General features: G+C 28.4%; 3 protein-coding genes across 4 annotated transcripts in view; 1 reads left to right on the top strand and 2 right to left on the bottom strand.

The window, feature by feature from the left end:
• LOC103575029 (kin of IRRE-like protein 3) overlaps positions 1-20640 on the top strand; it is a 239046-nt gene that overhangs the window by 133950 nt on the left and 84456 nt on the right. The window lies entirely within an intron of this gene.
• Positions 10972-14114, bottom strand: LOC103575027 (uncharacterized). Its single transcript, NM_001414825.1, has one exon. The coding sequence runs from the start codon at positions 12877-12879 to the stop codon at positions 11599-11601; it is 1281 nt and encodes a 426-aa protein (NP_001401754.1). The 5' UTR covers positions 12880-14114; the 3' UTR covers positions 10972-11598.
• On the bottom strand, positions 14358-16348 carry LOC103575026 (uncharacterized). The gene has a single exon (NM_001414824.1). It carries the CDS (start codon positions 16142-16144, stop codon positions 14900-14902), a length of 1245 nt encoding a protein of 414 aa, NP_001401753.1. The 5' UTR covers positions 16145-16348; the 3' UTR covers positions 14358-14899.

The following is a 20640-nucleotide window of genomic DNA, read 5'->3' as shown; positions in this document are numbered from 1 at the left end:
TTAAAGTAAGCAGTACTTATGTGATCAAAGGTAACAAATACTTGAATAATTATAGTTTATAATTATAATCTAATTATCAGAATGAACAAGAGTAAACACTCAACATAACATTCAATGAGTGGGCAAAAAACCCTTTTAATTATATTTTAATTAAGTGAAAAATTATAAATTGAGTGTTTCAAGTATCTCGTAGCACATTGACTGCTTTACAACATATATACTATCTGTATGCAAAACTGTGTAGCTACAAGTTATCGTTGCAAAAATGACAAAAGTGTTGACTAAAAAATAGTAAATTAACTGATTGGTAAATTGTGAATCTAGGCTGTCTGTTGTGATTCACGAGAGTTTTCAACCCCACATCCACTGTTTCTACGTCATACACATGTATCTATATATATATATATACATACATACAACGAGATGATATAGAATATGAGCATACATCCGAAATAACTCAATCGATCATCAGTTCGTGTTTCGCATAATTCAAAGCTCATTGGAACATCCGGCCACGATGATAATTACCACCAAAACGAATACAAAAGAACTATCAAAGCTTCAATAACTCATATATTTTAAAACAACATGTATCATGTTATAACGTTGATAAAACGTTCTATAGATGATGACAAAAACTCTGCACTTTGATCTAATTTATGTTTCATGCATACTGTCATTGGAAAAATTAATTACTATCTACAAAGGGGTTTTTTAACACGCATATTAAATTATTATTCATGTAATCGAAATTTAATAACATATAAACAAATTTGTAATGCATGAAAATTAATTTAATTTTTATTATATCTAACTTTCTTAATTAAAAAACATAAACTCATTTTCAGATATAGGTTAAAATTAATTAATTATGATAATAATGAAGGCGGGGGTCTACCCAGTTTGACCTAGAGAGATTTTGAATTTGATTATGGTGTTTTTTTTTTTTTTTTTAATAGAAAATTCATTCAATTTCCGCTTAAGGATATTTTCTCGTCATATTTTGAAGTCGATAGTTTAGTCATGATTTGATTTTAAATTTTAGAATCAATAAACCAGTTAGTATTGAATTGACTTAAAGTTTCAACTTACTATAAAATTCAAATTGATCCAGTGATTTAAAAGATATCGTCAGATGAAATTTTCATCACACGTGCATATTTGTATTCATGCATACCCTGAAATGATCGTGAACGATTTCTATAACTTCTCAACTGAGCACAAAACGAAAAACTTTTAACCAAAAAATTTTATCGATTCGAGAATTCTTTTAATTGATAACCATCATGAAAATATATTTTTGTATTCGTTAATACTAAAAATCGTCATATTTAAATTAGTAATTATTTCTTTGTTTTTTCAAATTAATAAAAGGAATTATCGACATTTTCTAATTACGAGTACAGAGAGAAAAAAATGGCTACCTTTTCTATATTCGCATAGGGAAATTCTTATTCTGACAGAGTAAAAATTTCTATATCAACATAGAAATAATATGTAGTTACAAATGTGAATGGTCCATCGAAACATCTATCTATCAAGCGACGACACAAATAGTGTATTGTTTTTCTATGTTTATTTAAATTCGTAGGGTTCTGTATTTGCAATTCACCATGCCGTCCTTAAATCTCCTTCAACCTGATTTCAGTGGTTTCATTGTTCCTTTTGGAGCTCAAAACGACAACGAGAACTATAGAATGGAGACTAAGATAATGACGAGGACGACAAAATCTTCAGAAACCACACCCAGTGCTTTTCACAAAGACCAGTTCCACTTGCCAAGCTCTTACTATAAATTCTATTACATTACTTTGACTATCTAACATTTCTTCTCTCGTTTGACTTTACAAGTTTCTCTTGCCGCCGTTCATTAAACTTGTTTGTCCACTTACTAATATTCAAACAACTCTTATTTGTTTATTTATCTTTATTTTTATTTAACAATTCAATTTTTTTTGCTACGAAAAAAACCTTTTTGAATATTTTTAGTTTCAACTTTATTTCTAACGACAACATCATATTGTTCAATTTCGCTAAAAACTAATAGAGAAACTAATAGTCTTATAATGAGGTCCTACTGTATTTATAATTGAGAATATTTGTTCTCAAAAGAAAACGTCGCACTGAAATAATGATTGCTATTTAAGTTTAAACGAAATTTGTAATACTTCAGTACAACTTATTGCAGTAGAAGTAGTTAAAGTTGTTTAAGCACCAAATAGCTTTCGTGTTATGTATGAGAAGCAATAAAGTTGACGCATGTCATCTCAATGAGAAGAGCAGCTTGTGTCTCCGTGAGATACACATCGTTGTTCACATCCAAAGTCCCTCGTTCACAAAGTGATTGAACTATAAACTAAACTTCTAAGTTGAAATAGATTACTCACGTTACTTTGATTCACTATTACGATTACAACAAATTGATTTTCGATTCAAATTAATTTGATTATAAGCGGAAAGGTCAGATTTAATAGAGTACCCAAAACTTTAGTTAAAAAAAAAAAACTATTTTAAATTGAACTCCTTTTTTGGGATAATTCTACTTAAGCTTAATTTTGAATTTGAAAAAATAAGATCAATTTTCAGTTGCCAAAAAAATTATTTTTTCAATTGGACTGAGTCAAAGCGAAAAAAAAAACATTCACCAATTTTTAAAGGTTAAACGTTTCCAGGCCTTATTTTACAAATTTTTACTTAGTTTTGAATTTGTTTTGTGTTGTTAGTAATCAAATGCCATTTTTTCATATACCTGAAAATTAAAACGCTTTTCACGAAACAAAAATACATGTATTTGCTGCATTGCATGTTTTTGCAAAAACGAAAATGCAAAAATGAAAAAAAAAAAAATTTAGATTTAGATTTCTAAAATGTTTCTTGTCAGCCAAAAATTGTAACCACCTCCAATCAGTCCTTAAGTCACCTTTCAGCAGCTAAATCACAAATTTTTTTGTTTTGTTGCGCGAAAAACGTTCCGATTTTCAGGTATTTATTTTTTCACTCAATTCTACAATCATAAATCATAATTTGCGAACTAAAATAGATTATGTATTCTAAAAAAGACTAACCTTAACACACCTACTAGTTTTTCAAAGTTTTATGAATCTATGGATATCATCGATCTTCATTCAATATAAATATATGTCTCTCGGAAAAGTATAGTTTTTACAGTGAAAAATTGATAAGTAAGGATGAGAGAAAAACCGAGTTATAAAAACATTTTATATCTCCTTTATAATACCATATCGAGTTTTAATCCGATCTTTCTACTTCTCATCTATCTTATTGATCATATAACAGAAAAAATGACATTATTCCATTTTGTAAGACATACCTTCTACCTGAAATTGTCTGATAAAAAATCGCATTAAATATTACACTATTTCTTAAATTTATAAATATTACCGATAATTCATCAACAGAAAATTCTCTACACGGAATGAAAATTATAGTAACAGTTCCTAGTACGTCTATGAAGTATCAACTCGTAACTTTATGGTAATAATTACTCCGAAGTCGGATATACACTAATAATTTTGGGGAAGTTTCTATAACTATAGTAATGATTACCATACTTATGCGAATAGTTCCCATAATAGTTACACAGAAATAAGCCCTGTACATTATGACAGCTGTTCCCAGAATATAAAAAAGATATTTTCATAATATTATGGTAATGATTACCATAATCGGATGATAATAATTACTGTGAAAGTATGGTAAATATTACCTTATATTTATGGTAATGATTCCTATTATATGAGGCATTTCTAAATTTTATGGTAATGGTTACCATAAACGGATGATAATAATTACTGTGACAGCATGGTAAAAAATAACTTATATTTATGGTAATGATTCCTATTATATGAGGCATTTTTAAATTTTATGATAATGGTTACCATAAATGGATAATAATAATTACTGTAACAGTATGGTAAATATTACCTTATATTTATGGTAATGATTCCTATTATATGAGGCATTTCTAAATTTTATGGTAATGGTTACCATAAACGGATGATAATTACTGTGACAGTATGGTAAATATTACCTTATATTTATGGTAATGATTCCTATTATATGAGGCATTTTTAAATTTTATGATAATGGTTACCATAAATGGATAATAATAATTACTGTAACAGTATGGTAAATATTACCTTATATTTACGGTAATGATTCCTATTATATGAGGCATTTCTAAATTTTATGGTAATGGTTACCATAAATGGATAATAATAATTACTGTGACAGCATGGTAAAAATTACCTTATATTTATGGTAATGATTCCTATTATATGAGGCATTTTTAAATTTTATGATAATGGTTACCATAAATGGATAATAATAATTACTGTAACAGTATGGTAAATATTACCTTATATTTATGGTAATGATTCCTATTATATGAGGCATTTCTAAATTTTATGGTAATGGTTACCATAGTAATTATTACTATAATATTACGGTAAAAATTACTATAGTAATTATTACTACAATTTTACCGGAGTTATTACGATATAGTATAGAAATAAAACCCATATAGATAGGCATGGCTACCATCATTTGTATGGTTGCCATTCCTATAATCGATTATTCCGTAAATTAGGAATAAAATGAAAAAATAAATTAATTTAAAAAAGAATTAAACTACATAGTTTTTTTTTTTACTTTTATTCTACTTTTTTTTCATATATTTTTTATTGAAAGTCTATACATCTCTTTTGTGATCGCGTGAGTGAACTTTCGTGTCCAATAGTATATGTTTTTCGCACAAGTGCAGCGATTCGTTTCACCGGTTCACAACAATGTATATCTATGTATTTATATGGGTATATACAGTAGAGTAGCCAACAATTCAGTATACAGGGTATGCAGTACACGCAATACGCGAATGTTTTGTGTGTCAGCGATATTCTATACTGTAGTATGTAGCTTGAGTATAGTGTAGTACCAAAAAAGAATAGGAAGGAAGTGGAAAAGAGCTCAAGGAACACGCGAATCATGGCTTGAGTTTTTTGCCCGACAAAAAGTACAGTAAATAAATACTTGAACATTTATCTTTATACTGTTAAAATTTTATTAATTAATTTAATTATTGACATTGCACCTGACATTTTTTGGGTATTTTACATCTCATAATTATAAAAATGAATATTGCGATTTTTCACAGTTTTAATTTGAAAATTTATCATTAATTAAACAATTAATTTTTTTTCTTTGCTTTGGAGAACTGAATATTAGTTATTTTTTTTTACCTGCCATGATTAAATTTATCGTAATTTTACCATAATTTTAATTCAAAAAAGAAATTTTTTGGGACACTCTTGTACCTCAAAAATAGTATACTACATACCTAATAAAAAAGTAGCAGATTCCGAACGGCGTGTATAATTTCCTACCCAAGCCAAAAGCGAGGGTGAAAAAATGCAGATTAGGACGTCCCTATTTCCTCCGAAAAGTGTATTTTTCACCAGATCTGCATCTGAAAATTTAAACTTTTGTCTGGTTGTAAAAGGAATGGCGCATGCGTAAATTTTCAGCATTTGGTTTCTCATAAAAGAAATAATCGACTTTCTTTCCTCCATACAAGAGAGGAATTTAAATTTTCCGCGCAGATATGGTGAAAAATTCCTTTGGCTCGTCATTTTTTTTAGGTGCCTTTAATAATTTCAAGTACTTTCTATCGTTTTTGAGTGATTAATAATTACAATGTGAAGAACTTTCGATGAGAAAAATTTTTTCACCATACCTATGCGGAAAGTTGAAATTCCTGTCCTATTTTTCTCCCTTGGTGTGTAATGTACTATTTTTTTTCTAAAGAAATTTTCGGGGATTACTATCGTACGCTAGCGCACTGAAACAAGCAGAATTTTAAACAAGTATGATATGTACCAGTAGTAAACCATTTGGTCTTTCTCTGAAGCAGAAAACTTGCAGTTTCTGCCTGTATGCTAAGTTTCTGAGTTTATTTCCGTCTTATCAAATAGTTAGTTGCACACATGGAAAGGAAAGTACGACATTTAACTCACGTGGGTAATTATCTACATGATCCGTAAATGAAGGTCGCAAATACGCGGATTGAGATGTTTCATACCAACCTTCGTATGTGTGTATGCTATTTTGCGCCACAGCAGTGGTGGATAGTTTTAATTTTTGCCCTAGTTTGAAAAAGAAGTTGCGCATGCGCGCCTTAACATCTTCAATTTTATTTTGTTCATTTTTCTATCACAGATAAACTATTCTTTCTTACCCTTTAACTTTAAAGAAATTCAAACTTTCCACGCAAGCGCAGTAAAAATTGTATTCGTATTTTATAAACTTCAAAGTAATCAGCTTATTTTAATTAATTAAACTAGTAGTATTGAGTTTTATTGATAGAAAACCTATATATATTCACAGTATATAGATATACTAGCGATAATAATTTAATCCCAGATTAATAAAATCTCGGATTGAACAACTGGCTTTTAGTTTGATTTATAAATGCACTGATGTTGAATTTTATCGCTTCGACTGGTTCCAGACTGTTGAGCTAAGCAGGTTTCAATGCGGGATAATTATAGAAAATAATTATACCACATAGTATATTATTCAAGTAAGCTAGATAATACACTAAAAATTAATATAGGATGTCAATTTAAGAATAGACAAACTGGATAATAATTAATTAATTAATTTTGTATATTTGTTTACTAAATGAACATAAATTAGATATTAATAAATGCAATTGAATAAAACAACAGATAATTTGATGAATATTCTACTCATACTTTTCATATAAACATACAGATGCACGATTTGCCGACATGACATACGGCTAAATTATTATATGTTAGTCATATATTCTGTTAAATACACATATATTTTGTAATAACCACAAATAATGAATTATGAATCATGAACATATATATATATATATATATATATATATATATATATATATATATATATATATATATGTACGTATGTATTAGATGTTAGATGTGTGTGTATACATTTATATAGATATATATATATGTAGGGATATATAGGTGTGAATGGTATTATGTATATATATATATATATAATACCACAGAATAATTAATCGATACGCATAGTTAGTATATTATCATGCACCACAATTACCATCCACCTGATCACGCACTTAAAATTCGATTAATTTATCTTAATCATCACATCGTCGTGACGCTACAGTGCCTTTAAAATAAATAGTTATTTTGTTAGAATTAAAAGAAAATTTATCTTATAAATTCATTAGTACCACAATTACTTATCAGTTACATTTGAAAATAAATTTAATCTTTCAACTCAGTTATTTATTCATTTTTTTTTTTTAATTATTAGTACAACCATTTTTAAAAACATGATACTGCATATCATCATCAGTTAGTTCTTTATGATGTATATAAATAATCATTTAATCTCATGATTTCATAAATCATTTGCATGTACTTTTAATTTTTTAATACAAACGCGTCATGTCGACTGATTGTAGAAAAAAAAATTAATATTCATTAATTTTTTTTTTCTTTATTTTGCGTAGCAAAAAAACTCGATGATCATGAAAATAAATTATTATTAATTGCTTATAATACTTTTTCAAAAATATTCAAATTTAATTAAAGCCTTGAAAAAAAAAAAAAAAAAACCAAAGTAATTAAATTTATTTGTTTTATAATTTAATTGTAGCATTTTTTTCTATCATTGTTGGGACATAAAGGAGCAATTTTTCATCATTGTTATCATACATTCGTATAAAAAAAATCAAAGAATCGAATTGTTGAAGCAGTACAATGTGAAGACGAGACAGTAACATTTGATCAATGGATGATAAGAGTCTTTCTGTAGGTAGCTTGTGATTGCACTGTAAAGTACATTGATCATAAAAAACGCATTCATGCATTTTACTCATTCATAAATGTATTTCATTCCAGTCAGTGATTCTTTCAATTTTATTTAATTTTTCATTTCATTCGTATTAATTTTATTACATATTTGTTTACCTCTCCTATAGTAATTTTTTTCTTTTTTAAACTCAAAATAATGAAAAAAAAAAAAAAAAAAAAGAAAAATATGTAAAAAAATTTTGGTCAGATCTTTCGGTATAAATTATTATTTTAAACCATGCAAATGCGAATTGTTCAGATAAAAAAGTAAACAGAGTAAGTGAGTGAGTGCATGTGAATGAGAGATAGAGATATTAGTTTAAACCCGATGAAAATGCAAATTTCACATTCAAATATACAATTGGACTAGTCGAATACGTATGACTGTGAAATCGAATATAAAGCTGGCGGTGGTGCGATCAACGACACGTGCTACAGCTGCATCAGATGTTTCGCATTCTCGCAGCAGCCATATTGTATAGGGATACCGTATACGTAACCATTACACATAATATGTACAACAAAAGGAAGATATGATTGATGAGATTTTCTGAAGCTAAATTCACTCCATGTAATATCTTCATGTGTATCAACAATTTAATGCGCAGTCAAAATTTAAATAATCATACTGTTGTTCGATTTCAAACAATGCTTTTCTCAATTTTTATAAAATCTTTTTTCTTTTTTACCGATAATCAAAATCCTAAAAAATTCAAATTGTCACGTAGTCTGGTCGTCGGTCAATTCACCGAAATTCAAACAGGCACTGGTTGGTTTATTGTCAAGGTTAATTCTAACATCGTGAGGTTTCAATTCCATTCCATTCCTCTCGAGTTCTACGCGTATGTAGGAAATAGTGCACATTTTAGAAAATTTTCCTATAAAATTTCAGAAAATTTGCCATCAATTTGTTGATTGATTTCATGATACATAGGAATGATCCTCAAAAAATTATCTGAATGGTTACTATAAAGTATGGAAGAGTGATCCCATAAATATGGGAAATGTCTTCAGAAGTACTGTCCTGTTAAGCGCAAAGACTGTAGTTAGCATTGAAAGCTACGATTTCTATGGGTGGAGGACGTAATAATATGGGGCCCATTCTCAAAACATAATGTATGAAAACTAACTTTATTCTATTATGATATGTCTTAATATAATTATATAGTGATATGTCTTATAATTTATATGAGTCCTTGTCATATATTTACAATAACCATTTCTGTATTAGTATGAATTCTATTAACTTGGACAGTTAGCCTACGGAGGAGTGATAATTTTCTAGAAATTCCGACTTATCGAATGCTACCTCCTTGAAAAAGTAAACTACACGCATGCGCTCTTACACCTACACGGAAAATGCATATATAAATATACACAGCCACATACAAATGTATAGAATCGGGCAGGAGACAGCGTAGCTCGTCGGAAGGGTAAAGATTGAAGGGAAGTTTCGGGTTAATGAAATGCGACTTAATGGACTTCGCTTGTACAATATTACATTGTAGCCCGCTATACTCATGTGGATTAAAGTATCGGAAGGATTTAGCTGCAAGAGGAAAGTCTAGTGTTCGAGCCCGGGACTCAGCGCTAGGATATAATCGGGTATCAAATACACGATATGGTAAAAGGCGAATAAAGCCGAACCTGTAAGGAATAACTTAAACAATATTCAGTAAATATATAAGAGCAAATTTATTACAAATTAATAGTTCGCAGTTTTTATTACACTTTTATAATTTTTAATTACAATAACTCATTTTTTTTATTGATGTTTTTTGACATATTTTATATATTTTTGAAAATTCACTAAATGTAAAAAAAAAAAAAAGTTTTTACTCATGACAGAAACTGTAGGAGTACTTTGGAATATTATATTAACAACAACTCGTATAAAATAAGTATTTGTAATATTTGTTTTAATTGCCCTCTTAATTGTGTAGTTTCATAATTGTGTTGAGTCTTTTATCCATGTTTAAATATTATTCTCGGTAGTTAATACGCCACTTATAAATTTAATACGTGAAGTAAATTAAAGTTTAATTTATTGCTTGCAAAAATTACAATAATTTAACTGTGTGACAAAAGTAAATATTTTTAAAAAATATGGAAAGAATAAAAATTCATATTGATGATAAAAAATTCACGATAAAACGTGTTGCTTGTCAATAAATAATAAAACGTATTTTGTATAGAAAGTATTATGGTATAATATATTAGGATAAATATTACAGATACAAGACAAGGATTTCGAAATATTTTTTTTTAAATAAAATCTTATTAAAGAAGGAATGTAGCAGAAACAAATACATATATATGTATTTTTTCAGTGGTTTGAATTTAAAAAATTAAGGAATAAATTTAATGTATATAGTACAAGTATGTGGATGGTTGTTTATTTTCGAAATTAAATTGAATTGCCCCATAACTTGCCGGTCTATTAGCCCTGGGGATCGAGGCTAGTTTACTCATAAATCTCACGAGTATCGGATAGGGTGGTTGCCATTGGAGGAAGGGTGGCGCCGCGGCGAGCCAGCATGAACTCGCGGTAGATGTGGATGTCGGGGACGTGGTGAATACAGAGAAATAGGAGGAGAAGGTGGTCGTGGTTGTGGAAGAGGTAGAGAAAGAGGAAGTGGATGAAGAGAGAAGAGGGTGCTTTCGATTTCCCGACAATGCGTCCGGAAGCTCCCAGGAAATACATGGGCGTGGTACTGAGATAAATGTACTCTCGAATTTGCATACTTACTTCTCTTGTCGACTACTGCCCATGACCTGCGACAATGACTGCCTGTCGTCGACTCTGCTGTATTCTATTTCTATAAGCTAACACTTTAAAAAAAAAAAAAAAAAAAAAGTAAATTAAGGATACGATTTATTTTTTTTTTTTTTTCTTATAAATCTACTATTTAATTATTTTTCATATTTAATGAATTCATTAACTTTACCATAAAAAGAACTGATTAAAATTTTTTTTTTATTTCGAATTCATATTTTGAAAAAATAGAACAGACACTAATTTTTTTTTTTTAATTTTTAACAAAATTTTGTGAAACGAAACAAGAAAAAATTTTCGTGCACTGATAGGTGTTGATAAATAACGTGATTTATAAATATCTCCAAGAAGTTTTTTATTAGATCGTTTTGCTCGGCCTTAACTGCTAAAAATAGTACATTGTAAAACTAGTGGGCTAAGTAGGTCTTTTTACGAGAATCGATGTTTTTAACATGAGTTATAGATGCATATACACGAATGCCGAGTGCTAAAAACATTGTGTATGACGGATAATGACACCCCACGTGCTATGCACCATACTTTATTCAACAAATGCCTGATTTTTGCGAAATATTATACCAGCAAAGTAAACCTTAAATTAGGTGGGGTTATGATACTAGTTCTTGACTGCTTTCACCACTCATTTTTTATTTTATTGTAATTTAAAAAAATAATAAACGCATGCATATAGATACTGGTATACAAGTTGTTAGATTGGACTACTACTCATTCCAAATATATTTAGTGTCAAGATTATTTACTCTTGTGATAATAATAGAGTTTGTCTATGACCCTCATAATCAAACACTATTTAAGAACACATGACAACATTTGCTTTTTGACAAATCATTGAACACCGATCGGTAATCGGCCATTTAGGGTTTGCTTTTCAAATATGATAAGGCGCGATAACTAGACATGCGTTGAATAACATCATAAAATAATGTGATTTAAACAACCAGTATCTTTTAACTCTAATAACATATCAGCAAATACAGCTGACATAGCATCACCACCCGCCCATGTAATCGTTGTTAAATCTTTATTATCCTTTGTACTAGTATCAGTTGCGGTTGTAGAAGAAGAAGCTGTAGTATCATTGTTTTTATCTGGGTCGTCACCAAAACCGTATAAAAACGGTAGGAAGTATAATGCAACAATAAAACCGTAAGCAGCACGTCGTTTATAATCCTCGAGCATCTTTTCAAATGAGTATCGGCTCAGGTCAATTAACTCAGCTTTAGTAAGATAATCCAGTAGTGCGTCGTGATAAGCCAGAAATATCTCATCGAATCTATTCTTTCTGTCTTCCGAGGTGCAATTCAAGTATAGTAACGTCGAGAGGTCAATTGATGGGGATGCGTATCTTATCATACCAAAGTCTATTAACATTACCTCTAATCTTTTCTTTTCTTCTACATCACTATTGTCAACACCAGAATCGTCACCGTCATCAGCACAAGACAGCTCACGGAAAAGCATATTGGTACGTGTGAAGTCTCCGTGACACAACACAGCTAGTGGTTCAACAGGTTTTATAGCATCAAGTATAATCATATTAAATGCGTCACCAAGATAATACTCCATTTTATTGCAAAAATTACTATCATAGTTTATTTTACGTAACCACTCGACGGGTCTGTTTCCAACTATTTTTATTTTATCTGCTAACCAATTACCTTCTACAAACCAACTTTCTTTAATGTCACAAACTATTTTTTTAAATTTATCTGGATTACGTTCCTTGAATACATAATGCGCTGCATGAAAATTTCCAAGTTCGCGTACAGCATTTATCACATAACGAAAAGGCATGTGATACTCGGCGGGACACATTTTGAAACCACTTTTTGTCACATTTTCTAAAACAATAACATTTTTACTTACGTCTTCTGCTGCCAAACCGTAAAAAAATTTTGGAACCGCAACATGGTTTGAAAAATTTTCATAAAAAATTATTTCATTGCGGAAAAGTTGCTTCAAATCGAATTGCTCTAAGCGATCTGATGAATTTGGAGGTATTTTAATCACTAAATTAATTTTATCGTTGTTCACCAAAGTTATGTCAATAAAATGTACACTTGATAATGAAAATGTATCGTTGATTGATGATTCCATGCATTTTATTTTATAGTTTTCTTTATTCGATATTTTTAGTACTTTTGGTATTATTTCTGTTTTGAACCGATTTAGTAAACTTACAGTTGAACACATTTTTTATTTGTTTTTTCAAATATTCAAACCGGAATCGTTTGTAAGTTTAAATTGACACAAGTGTATTATAAAGGATAGTATAAAATTATTGTCACTGAAAATATTGCTCTGCTTATTTAAGCGGATGGAAAGGCAAGTGAAAAAAAATGCAATGCTCATGCAATATACAAATGTTATCTGATACGGCAATCAATATATTTATTATCTTATAATTACACTAGATAACAATCTTCAAGTAGCACGTAGTTATTAATGATAATCAATAACAATAAAAAAAAAAATAAATGTCATCATTGCATTGTATAAATTTGCGGTTTTCTGATTAAATCTCTTATAACTGATTAGCAATACCTCTGCTCATTAAGTTAAATAACAAAATTTTTAGCATCACGTTTTTTTTTCATGAGAAGGGTTTTCACTTTTTTCTCTATTACTCTCAAGTCCACGAACTATACTATTTTTGTTGTACTTGCACAGTAAATGGAAACTTTGGCCGAGTTTTTCTCTTAAACAATTGAATATTATCCAAAAATTAAAACGAACTACTAACTTAAACAGTAATGCATCAATATGCAGTTTGTAATTTTTAATTAGAGATTTTGTTTCCGAAAAAAACTCAGCCAAAAATATCTGACGACCCTTGCTAAAATAAATTTTTTTTTAAGAAATTCACTGTGAATGCAATCTACATTGAATTGGCTGATAAAGGGTGATATTTCTTAATTATTCATGCGGAAAAATGAATATTAGAATTATTCGTAACAATGAATAATTTTTAATAATTTAATCCATTACTAATTAATCACTCATTGTTGAGCATAATGAAAATTTTTCTACGTAATTAAAAAAGTGAATTAGAAAATTCACTAATTAAATTTATTAAATGTAATAAAAAAAATAGTTTATGTGTGTGTATGTGAGGAGCGTAAAATTTATCTTTGAAACTGAGTAATCCTTATTTGAAAGGCAGATCTATCGTATGTATACCAACGCGATGGAAGAATAACTTGACGCGCAAACTCTTCTTTTACAGTCGCAGTTCCACCCTCGGTTATTTTTCCAGGTTTTTATATATGCATACACGGAATAATACATTTATATATCTTTTGTACATACATCTAATAGCATTATACTCGCTACTTCAATTCACTTCAGATGCGTCCTTTAGTTAAATTTTATTTCTTTTTTATATCACACTTTTCATTTTCTTATTTTTATTTTATTAACGTTTTATATTTTTTATTTATTCAAATAGACATTCAAAAATTTTTTTTATTACCTTTTACCTAATTAACCATAAAAAAATTTTAACGAGAAATAATTTATTTCATTTTGAATTATAGTTTAAAAACACACTGCAAAGTGGAATGTTTGAAATAAATTTAATTTGCCTGAATTAAAATTTTTTATTCAAAACTTATTATTTGACTACATTATTTTTTTTTTATACTTAGAAATTCTTAAATTATTTATAAATTTTTATTCATGTACAAAAAACATTTTTTAATTTATTTCCAAAAAATAAAAAATTTTTCAAAATTTTCGGGTAACCCATTTTGCTTACTCCACTCCTGTATGCAATTAAAATGATAAATGATAATTGAAAAGTAATTAGCGTAGATTTATTGTTCGTTTGAATACAAAATAAAAAATATTATTTATTAATATCTCCTAAAAAAAAAAATATAAATGTGGTATCACTATTATTACATTATGATCATCATGACATTCATTTAACACTATCTCATTACATGACGTTTTCAAATTTCCGCAACTACTTCCGTTCACTTATATCAAGTATATATAGATATATGTATATATATATATATATATATATCTTTATAAATCGTTATGTAACTTAACGTAGTCACGTAAATGGCAACCATCCTCCTTTTATGCTCCGTTAGCTGCGTCTGTCACCAATAATCGACGTGACGCAAAAATTCACAAAAAAAACATGCATCAATCGATCATTTTCCAAAAAACAAATAAAGTTTATCAAATGACAGCATTTTTCATCCTAAACTTTCAGTACGTGGTCTAAATAACCACTTTCTCGTATATCTAACAAAATATTTGCCAATTCTTCAGAAAAATCATCCCCGCCCACTTCTTTCATCATTTGCGACATTTCTTCGGGATTAAAATTTTTAGCTTCTTCCGCTGACAAAGATGACAATCCACGTATTACCGGTAAGAAAAATATTGCAATAATGTAACCAAACATTGCACGACGTTTATAATCATTTAAAAAATTTGTATACGAATAGTTTTCCAAATTTTTAATTCCATGTTTTTGCATATAATTAATTAGCGCATCATGGTATGCTTTAAATATTTCCGTAAATCTTTTGTTCCTGTCTTCCCTTGAACAATGCAAGTACAAAAAAGTTGAAATATCGATACTCGGTGATGAATAACGTAACATTGCGAAGTCAATTAACATACTTTCTAAACCGCGATTTGTTTCGCGAAAAAATATATTGTTTTTTGTAAAATCACCGTGACAAAGTACTGCCAGTGGTTCTACTGGTTTAACAGCATCAAACATTACATTGTCGAATGCATTGGTAAGAAATTTTTCCATTTTATCAACAAAAATTGGATCATAATTTTTTTTTTTCAACCACTCAACAGGTCTTACTGAAACCAAATTTATGAAATTACCGAACATTTCTTCAGGAAAAAACCGGTACTCCTTAAGATCATTAACTATTTCCATAAAATTCGCTGGCTTATTAATTTTCATTACATAACCCATTGCATGAAAACGACCGATTGCTTGCATTGCTGATATAATATATTCGAAGGGTACGTCACTGCTTTTTGAATACACTTCGTAACCCATGTATTCGATGTGTTCCATAACAATGACTGTACGTGCAAAATCACTTTTATCTTCAGCTGTGTAAAAGCAACGTGGAAACTCATTTTTACTAATGAATTCATTTTTCAAAAATTTTTCATAAAACAAAATTTCATTGTGAAATAAAGCATCCAAATGTAAAACAGTATTGGACAGTTCCAAAATTGATGGTCTTTTGATCACTAAATGCACAGTGTCCTCTACATTTTCGAATGGATTCAAACTACTATTGAACTTAAGTTCAGCAAATATTATGCTTGACAGCAAAAAATTTTTTTCCGGAAATGAAATTTTTAAAGACACATTAGATGATTGTTTATTTAGCTTTAGGACAACTTTGTCTATGATATTATCTTCCACCCATTTTTTTATTTCTTCTTTGCTAGTTGGCTCAAACATTTCACTTTTTTAAAATTTTTTGCAAGTATATTACGCTACTGCACTTTAAGCGAGATATAATGAACGATAACTGCGCTGCTTAGCGGTTACGTCAAGACTAACTATAGTAACTGTTGTTGGATGCTAGTGCAATTACTCTTGGAATGTAATGTTTTTTTTATCATCATATTTAATGCGTCAACCTTGAATTATCTTCATTGTTAGCTTCACGATTCCAATACATATTTTATTACATTGTTTTTTTTCAACTGACATTGACTTTGAAGATACTTATATTTTTTAAATTATCGAAACCTTGATAATGCGTGGACACGATAAATTATGTTCCGAAAATAAATTAAGTGATAAATAATTCGTGATAATTAATTTATTGCTCGAAATAAAAATTAAAAGAGAATAAGATTATAATTTTTTATAAAGTAGTATATATAGTAATTGAAATTCCAATTGATATGAATTTGCTTAGTTTAGCAATTTTTTCGCATGGCACTTAGAAATTGGAGATAAAAAAAAATGACTGCGGTTGAATTGTCTTTTTTTGAACCAAAACTTCCTCTCAGTCTCATTGTGTGGAATTAACTCAATTGGCTAGACATTGTAATGCCAAACGTAAAGAAAGAAAGAGAAGAATGAGGATAAAGATGAAGAAAAAGAAGACGGAGAAGGAGTAAAACAAGATATAAAATATACAGTACGTGAATGAAACGCTAAAGTCAGAAATAAAAATAAAGAATATAAAAAGATAATAAAAAAAAAAACAAACCCCAACAAGTTGAGACCTCGTCGACATTCCCGAGACGATTTCATCTTGAGATAGTGGGTCTAGAGTTATTTGGTGTTGTGTACGATGAAAATAAAGGATACTTATTTTTTTCTTTTTGTTGTTTTGATAAGTTTTAAACTTTCTTAATCTTCTTTTGCAAAATTGATATTTTTTAAAATTGTCGTATCTATAATTAATTTTTTTTTCTTTTACACCTAATGATGGTTTAGCGACTGAAGACCATAATTTCGATGCCATTTTCACGATTGACAAATAATGTAATCTTCAATCTTAAAGAAACAAATGTAAAATATCGACTCTACAGAATATTCAAATGAAGATACATAAAAAAAGTTTATTTCGAATTTGTTGTTTTCACAATATTTCGTTCTATATTGCTCAAAACTTGATTCTTTTTTTCAAATATTTACTTCATATTTTTATTTTAATCTTTTTTTCTCACTACCGCCGTACGCTTCCGTTTTCTCCGCCTCCGGAGGCTAACATCCGTTGGCAAATATACAAGCGCAAATTTATCGAGCTTCTCTAAACGGTTTAATCCAATTTTCCTCCAAATTGGCGGCGACAGTTTTTACCTTGCTTTCATGTTTCCTATCTTTTTCTCTACCGAACTGTCAAGTCCAGTGACTAATTCACGATATTTTTTTTTTTTTTTTTTATCAACAATTATTTTTTATTCATGTATTCATCAATTATAATTTTTTACACGTATATATTAGACTGATTCAAAAAAATTTTTTTTCAAAAAATTATACGAAAAATATTGTTCGAAATGACGGAAAAAAATACTGTCAAAGTTTGAGCTCTTAATATTAATAATAAGAGCCGCCTCATCGCAACTTTTGATTTCCTATTTAAACAACATGGGAAAATTTTTTTTAAAGTTTGGAATTTTATCATTCACCATGGTATCAGTGTATCGGAAAAATCAATGAATATTTTTGTTGAAAATTGAACGTTCTGCAAAAAAATGCTGTTATCAGTTTCCGAAATTTTCAAAAGTTCTTTAGTTATTTGCATGTAAATGTTAATTTGTTTCGAACATATATACAAACATCCATATATATACAAATATTTATTTATTTATTCGATCTAGGATATCAATATCCATCAAGTTTATCAGACATGTTAAATTCTTAACCGTCAAACGGTAATTGAAATTTTTATCGAACTCTTTCGGTCTCTTACAACCCGAAGATCGCTATGATAGATAGAATAACTTTCTTGAAAGTAAATAAAATTAATTTTTCTTATTTCTTACTTTTTTAATCATCTTAGATTATTGTCGATAGCATGATTCATAACTTGAAAAATTTTATAACATTCTTAATCAAATTTAAAAACTATTATTTTTAACTATTACATGAAACTTTGAAAAGATACGAATAGATTGAACATAAGATATGATTGATTTTGAACGAATCTTGATAGCAAATGTTTATCAATACCTAAGTTTAATGCTTGTTGATTTTGGTATAACGACTTAGTACAGCCAACTACTAGAAAACGCATCGTGGTGATTTAGTAGGCAAATATCATTCTAGAAAATTGAAATTTCTGTCTCTCTCTCTCTCAACAAACACAGTATTACGGTACGCGAGCCACTTATCTTCTTTCCTTTTCCGTGCTCAAAGTTTTCCTGTCGTCACCGTCATCTCTTTACACTTTAACGAAAAGTCAATTAGTCTCGCTTAATCAGCTATCAAAATCTTTACTAACTAAAAATTTCATTTAACAAAATTAAATATGAAGTAATAAGTAGTTAATATTTAAATTTAATTACTTATTTTTTAGCTAACTAAAATACACCGATAGAAGGGTTTTTTAGTATTTAAAAAGTGAGACAATTTTCTATAAATATTAATTTTTTTTTTTTTTCTTAAATTTCAATTGAAATGAAAATAGTGATTATTCACTATGTTTACTAGTGAAATATATCACTAATTCAAATAATATACTTATTAGTAACAATAAGTCAATATTTACTGCAAAATAGTGATTTTTCTTCGAATTCCTTTTTGGAGAGTAATAATGATCAAAAATTTCAGTTTTTGAGAACGTTGAATATTTTGGTTTCAGCAATATTTATATTTTTGGAGTTAGTCCGACTTGTTTCACTAGATCGTTTTTTTTTAAATAACCGTTTTTCCCCTAATTAACATAAAAATTGTGAGAACTACTTACATTTTCTTTTAAAGGTTAGGTTATTCCAAAATGGTCGCTTTCAGTACAGCGATCTATTTTGATGCCACTTCTTCTACACTACCATGCTTTGATAAAAAGTAGTAAACTATTTTTAAAAAAAAGCAGTAAATAAACCCTACTAGTGTACTAATTATTGTCTTGACTAACCATGGCGGTATACATTATATATATATGCATGAATTTTGAAACACTGGTCATTATTAAACCTACTTTACGTACAAAGATGTTCTGCACCAAAATTACTCCAATATCATTTTATGAGGGCATTTACAGCAAATAAGATCTTTTTGCACAAAATCTGCTTAATATTAATTTCTAGCACACTATTTATTCAATATAATATCAACTCGATAATATAAAATATTTTAATTGAAATTAATGATATTCAAATTGAGTATATATTCATGTAGTGTATACTCACAGTGTATATCTAGAGACATACATGTTTGTTAAATTCAGTTGAAACATCGAAACTGTCAAGATTTACTTTGAGTAGTTCAACCACATACAGATAGTTTGAAATTTCTCGCACTACGAAGATAACATGCAGGAACGTAAACTAGCTTGAATTACAACCCTTCAATCCACGAGATGCTAATACATATAACGTGTTGCTTAGTTATATATGCGATACATAAACTGACGTACGAAATTTACCAACAATTTAATCCGACCGTGTAATATTCTCTCATACGTTATTATTTATTTTCACATTCTGGTTGTCTTTAACATTATTATGATAATTTACACCAAGTTCCTTGTTATCTTATCCGCATAATCTACACGAATATGCGTACAATTCAAATCAATCTAAGTTTCAGTTCCTATTAATAGAAGCCAAATCTTCTCAAATACTCTTTATGCGAACACATATATATATATATATATATATATATATATATATATATATATATATATATATATATATATATATATATATATATATATATATATATATATATATATATATATATATATATATATATATATATATATATATATATATATATATATATATATATATATATATATATATAAATCCCTTTCCGTTCAGTATTGTACGTGCTAATACAAGAGTTTATAATATATTTAGTTAAGGATTTTCATTTATACACAAACTTTAAATCCATGTAATTATAATTACTTGTAAGAGGATTTAAACTGTTTACTATAATTATTATAATTAATTTAAAAAATAAGTTGGTAGAAGGAAAAAACTTAATCGAATATTCTATTGAAACTAACTATCGATTTCCGCTTAATTAATTAAATTGCTTTATTATTAATAAGCAGAAGATGCTCTAAATTCTGTGAACGATTATTTTTAAAAATTTTTTATTCTAAAATATTTTCAGCAGATATTTGAAACTTAAATTATTGTTAAAAATCTAAAATTTTAGGATATGTTGTTAGTAAATAAATGGAAAAAATTAATAACAACACTAAACCCCATTGAAAAATGATTTTTTCATTTCCCATAATTTTTCTTTATCCATCCGTTATAAAT

The sequence above is a fragment of the Microplitis demolitor genome, chromosome 1 (genome assembly GCF_026212275.2).
Source record: "Microplitis demolitor isolate Queensland-Clemson2020A chromosome 1, iyMicDemo2.1a, whole genome shotgun sequence".
NCBI classification, from domain to species: domain Eukaryota; kingdom Metazoa; phylum Arthropoda; class Insecta; order Hymenoptera; family Braconidae; genus Microplitis; species Microplitis demolitor.
This window is presented reverse-complemented; position numbering and strand designations above follow the sequence as displayed.

Excerpts from the sequence above, each read along its gene's own strand:
- LOC103575027 (NM_001414825.1), bottom strand. The coding sequence starts at position 12,879 with ATGTGTTCAACTGTAAGTTTACTAAATCGGTTCAAAACAGAAATAATA.
- LOC103575026 (NM_001414824.1), bottom strand. The coding sequence starts at position 16,144 with ATGTTTGAGCCAACTAGCAAAGAAGAAATAAAAAAATGGGTGGAAGAT.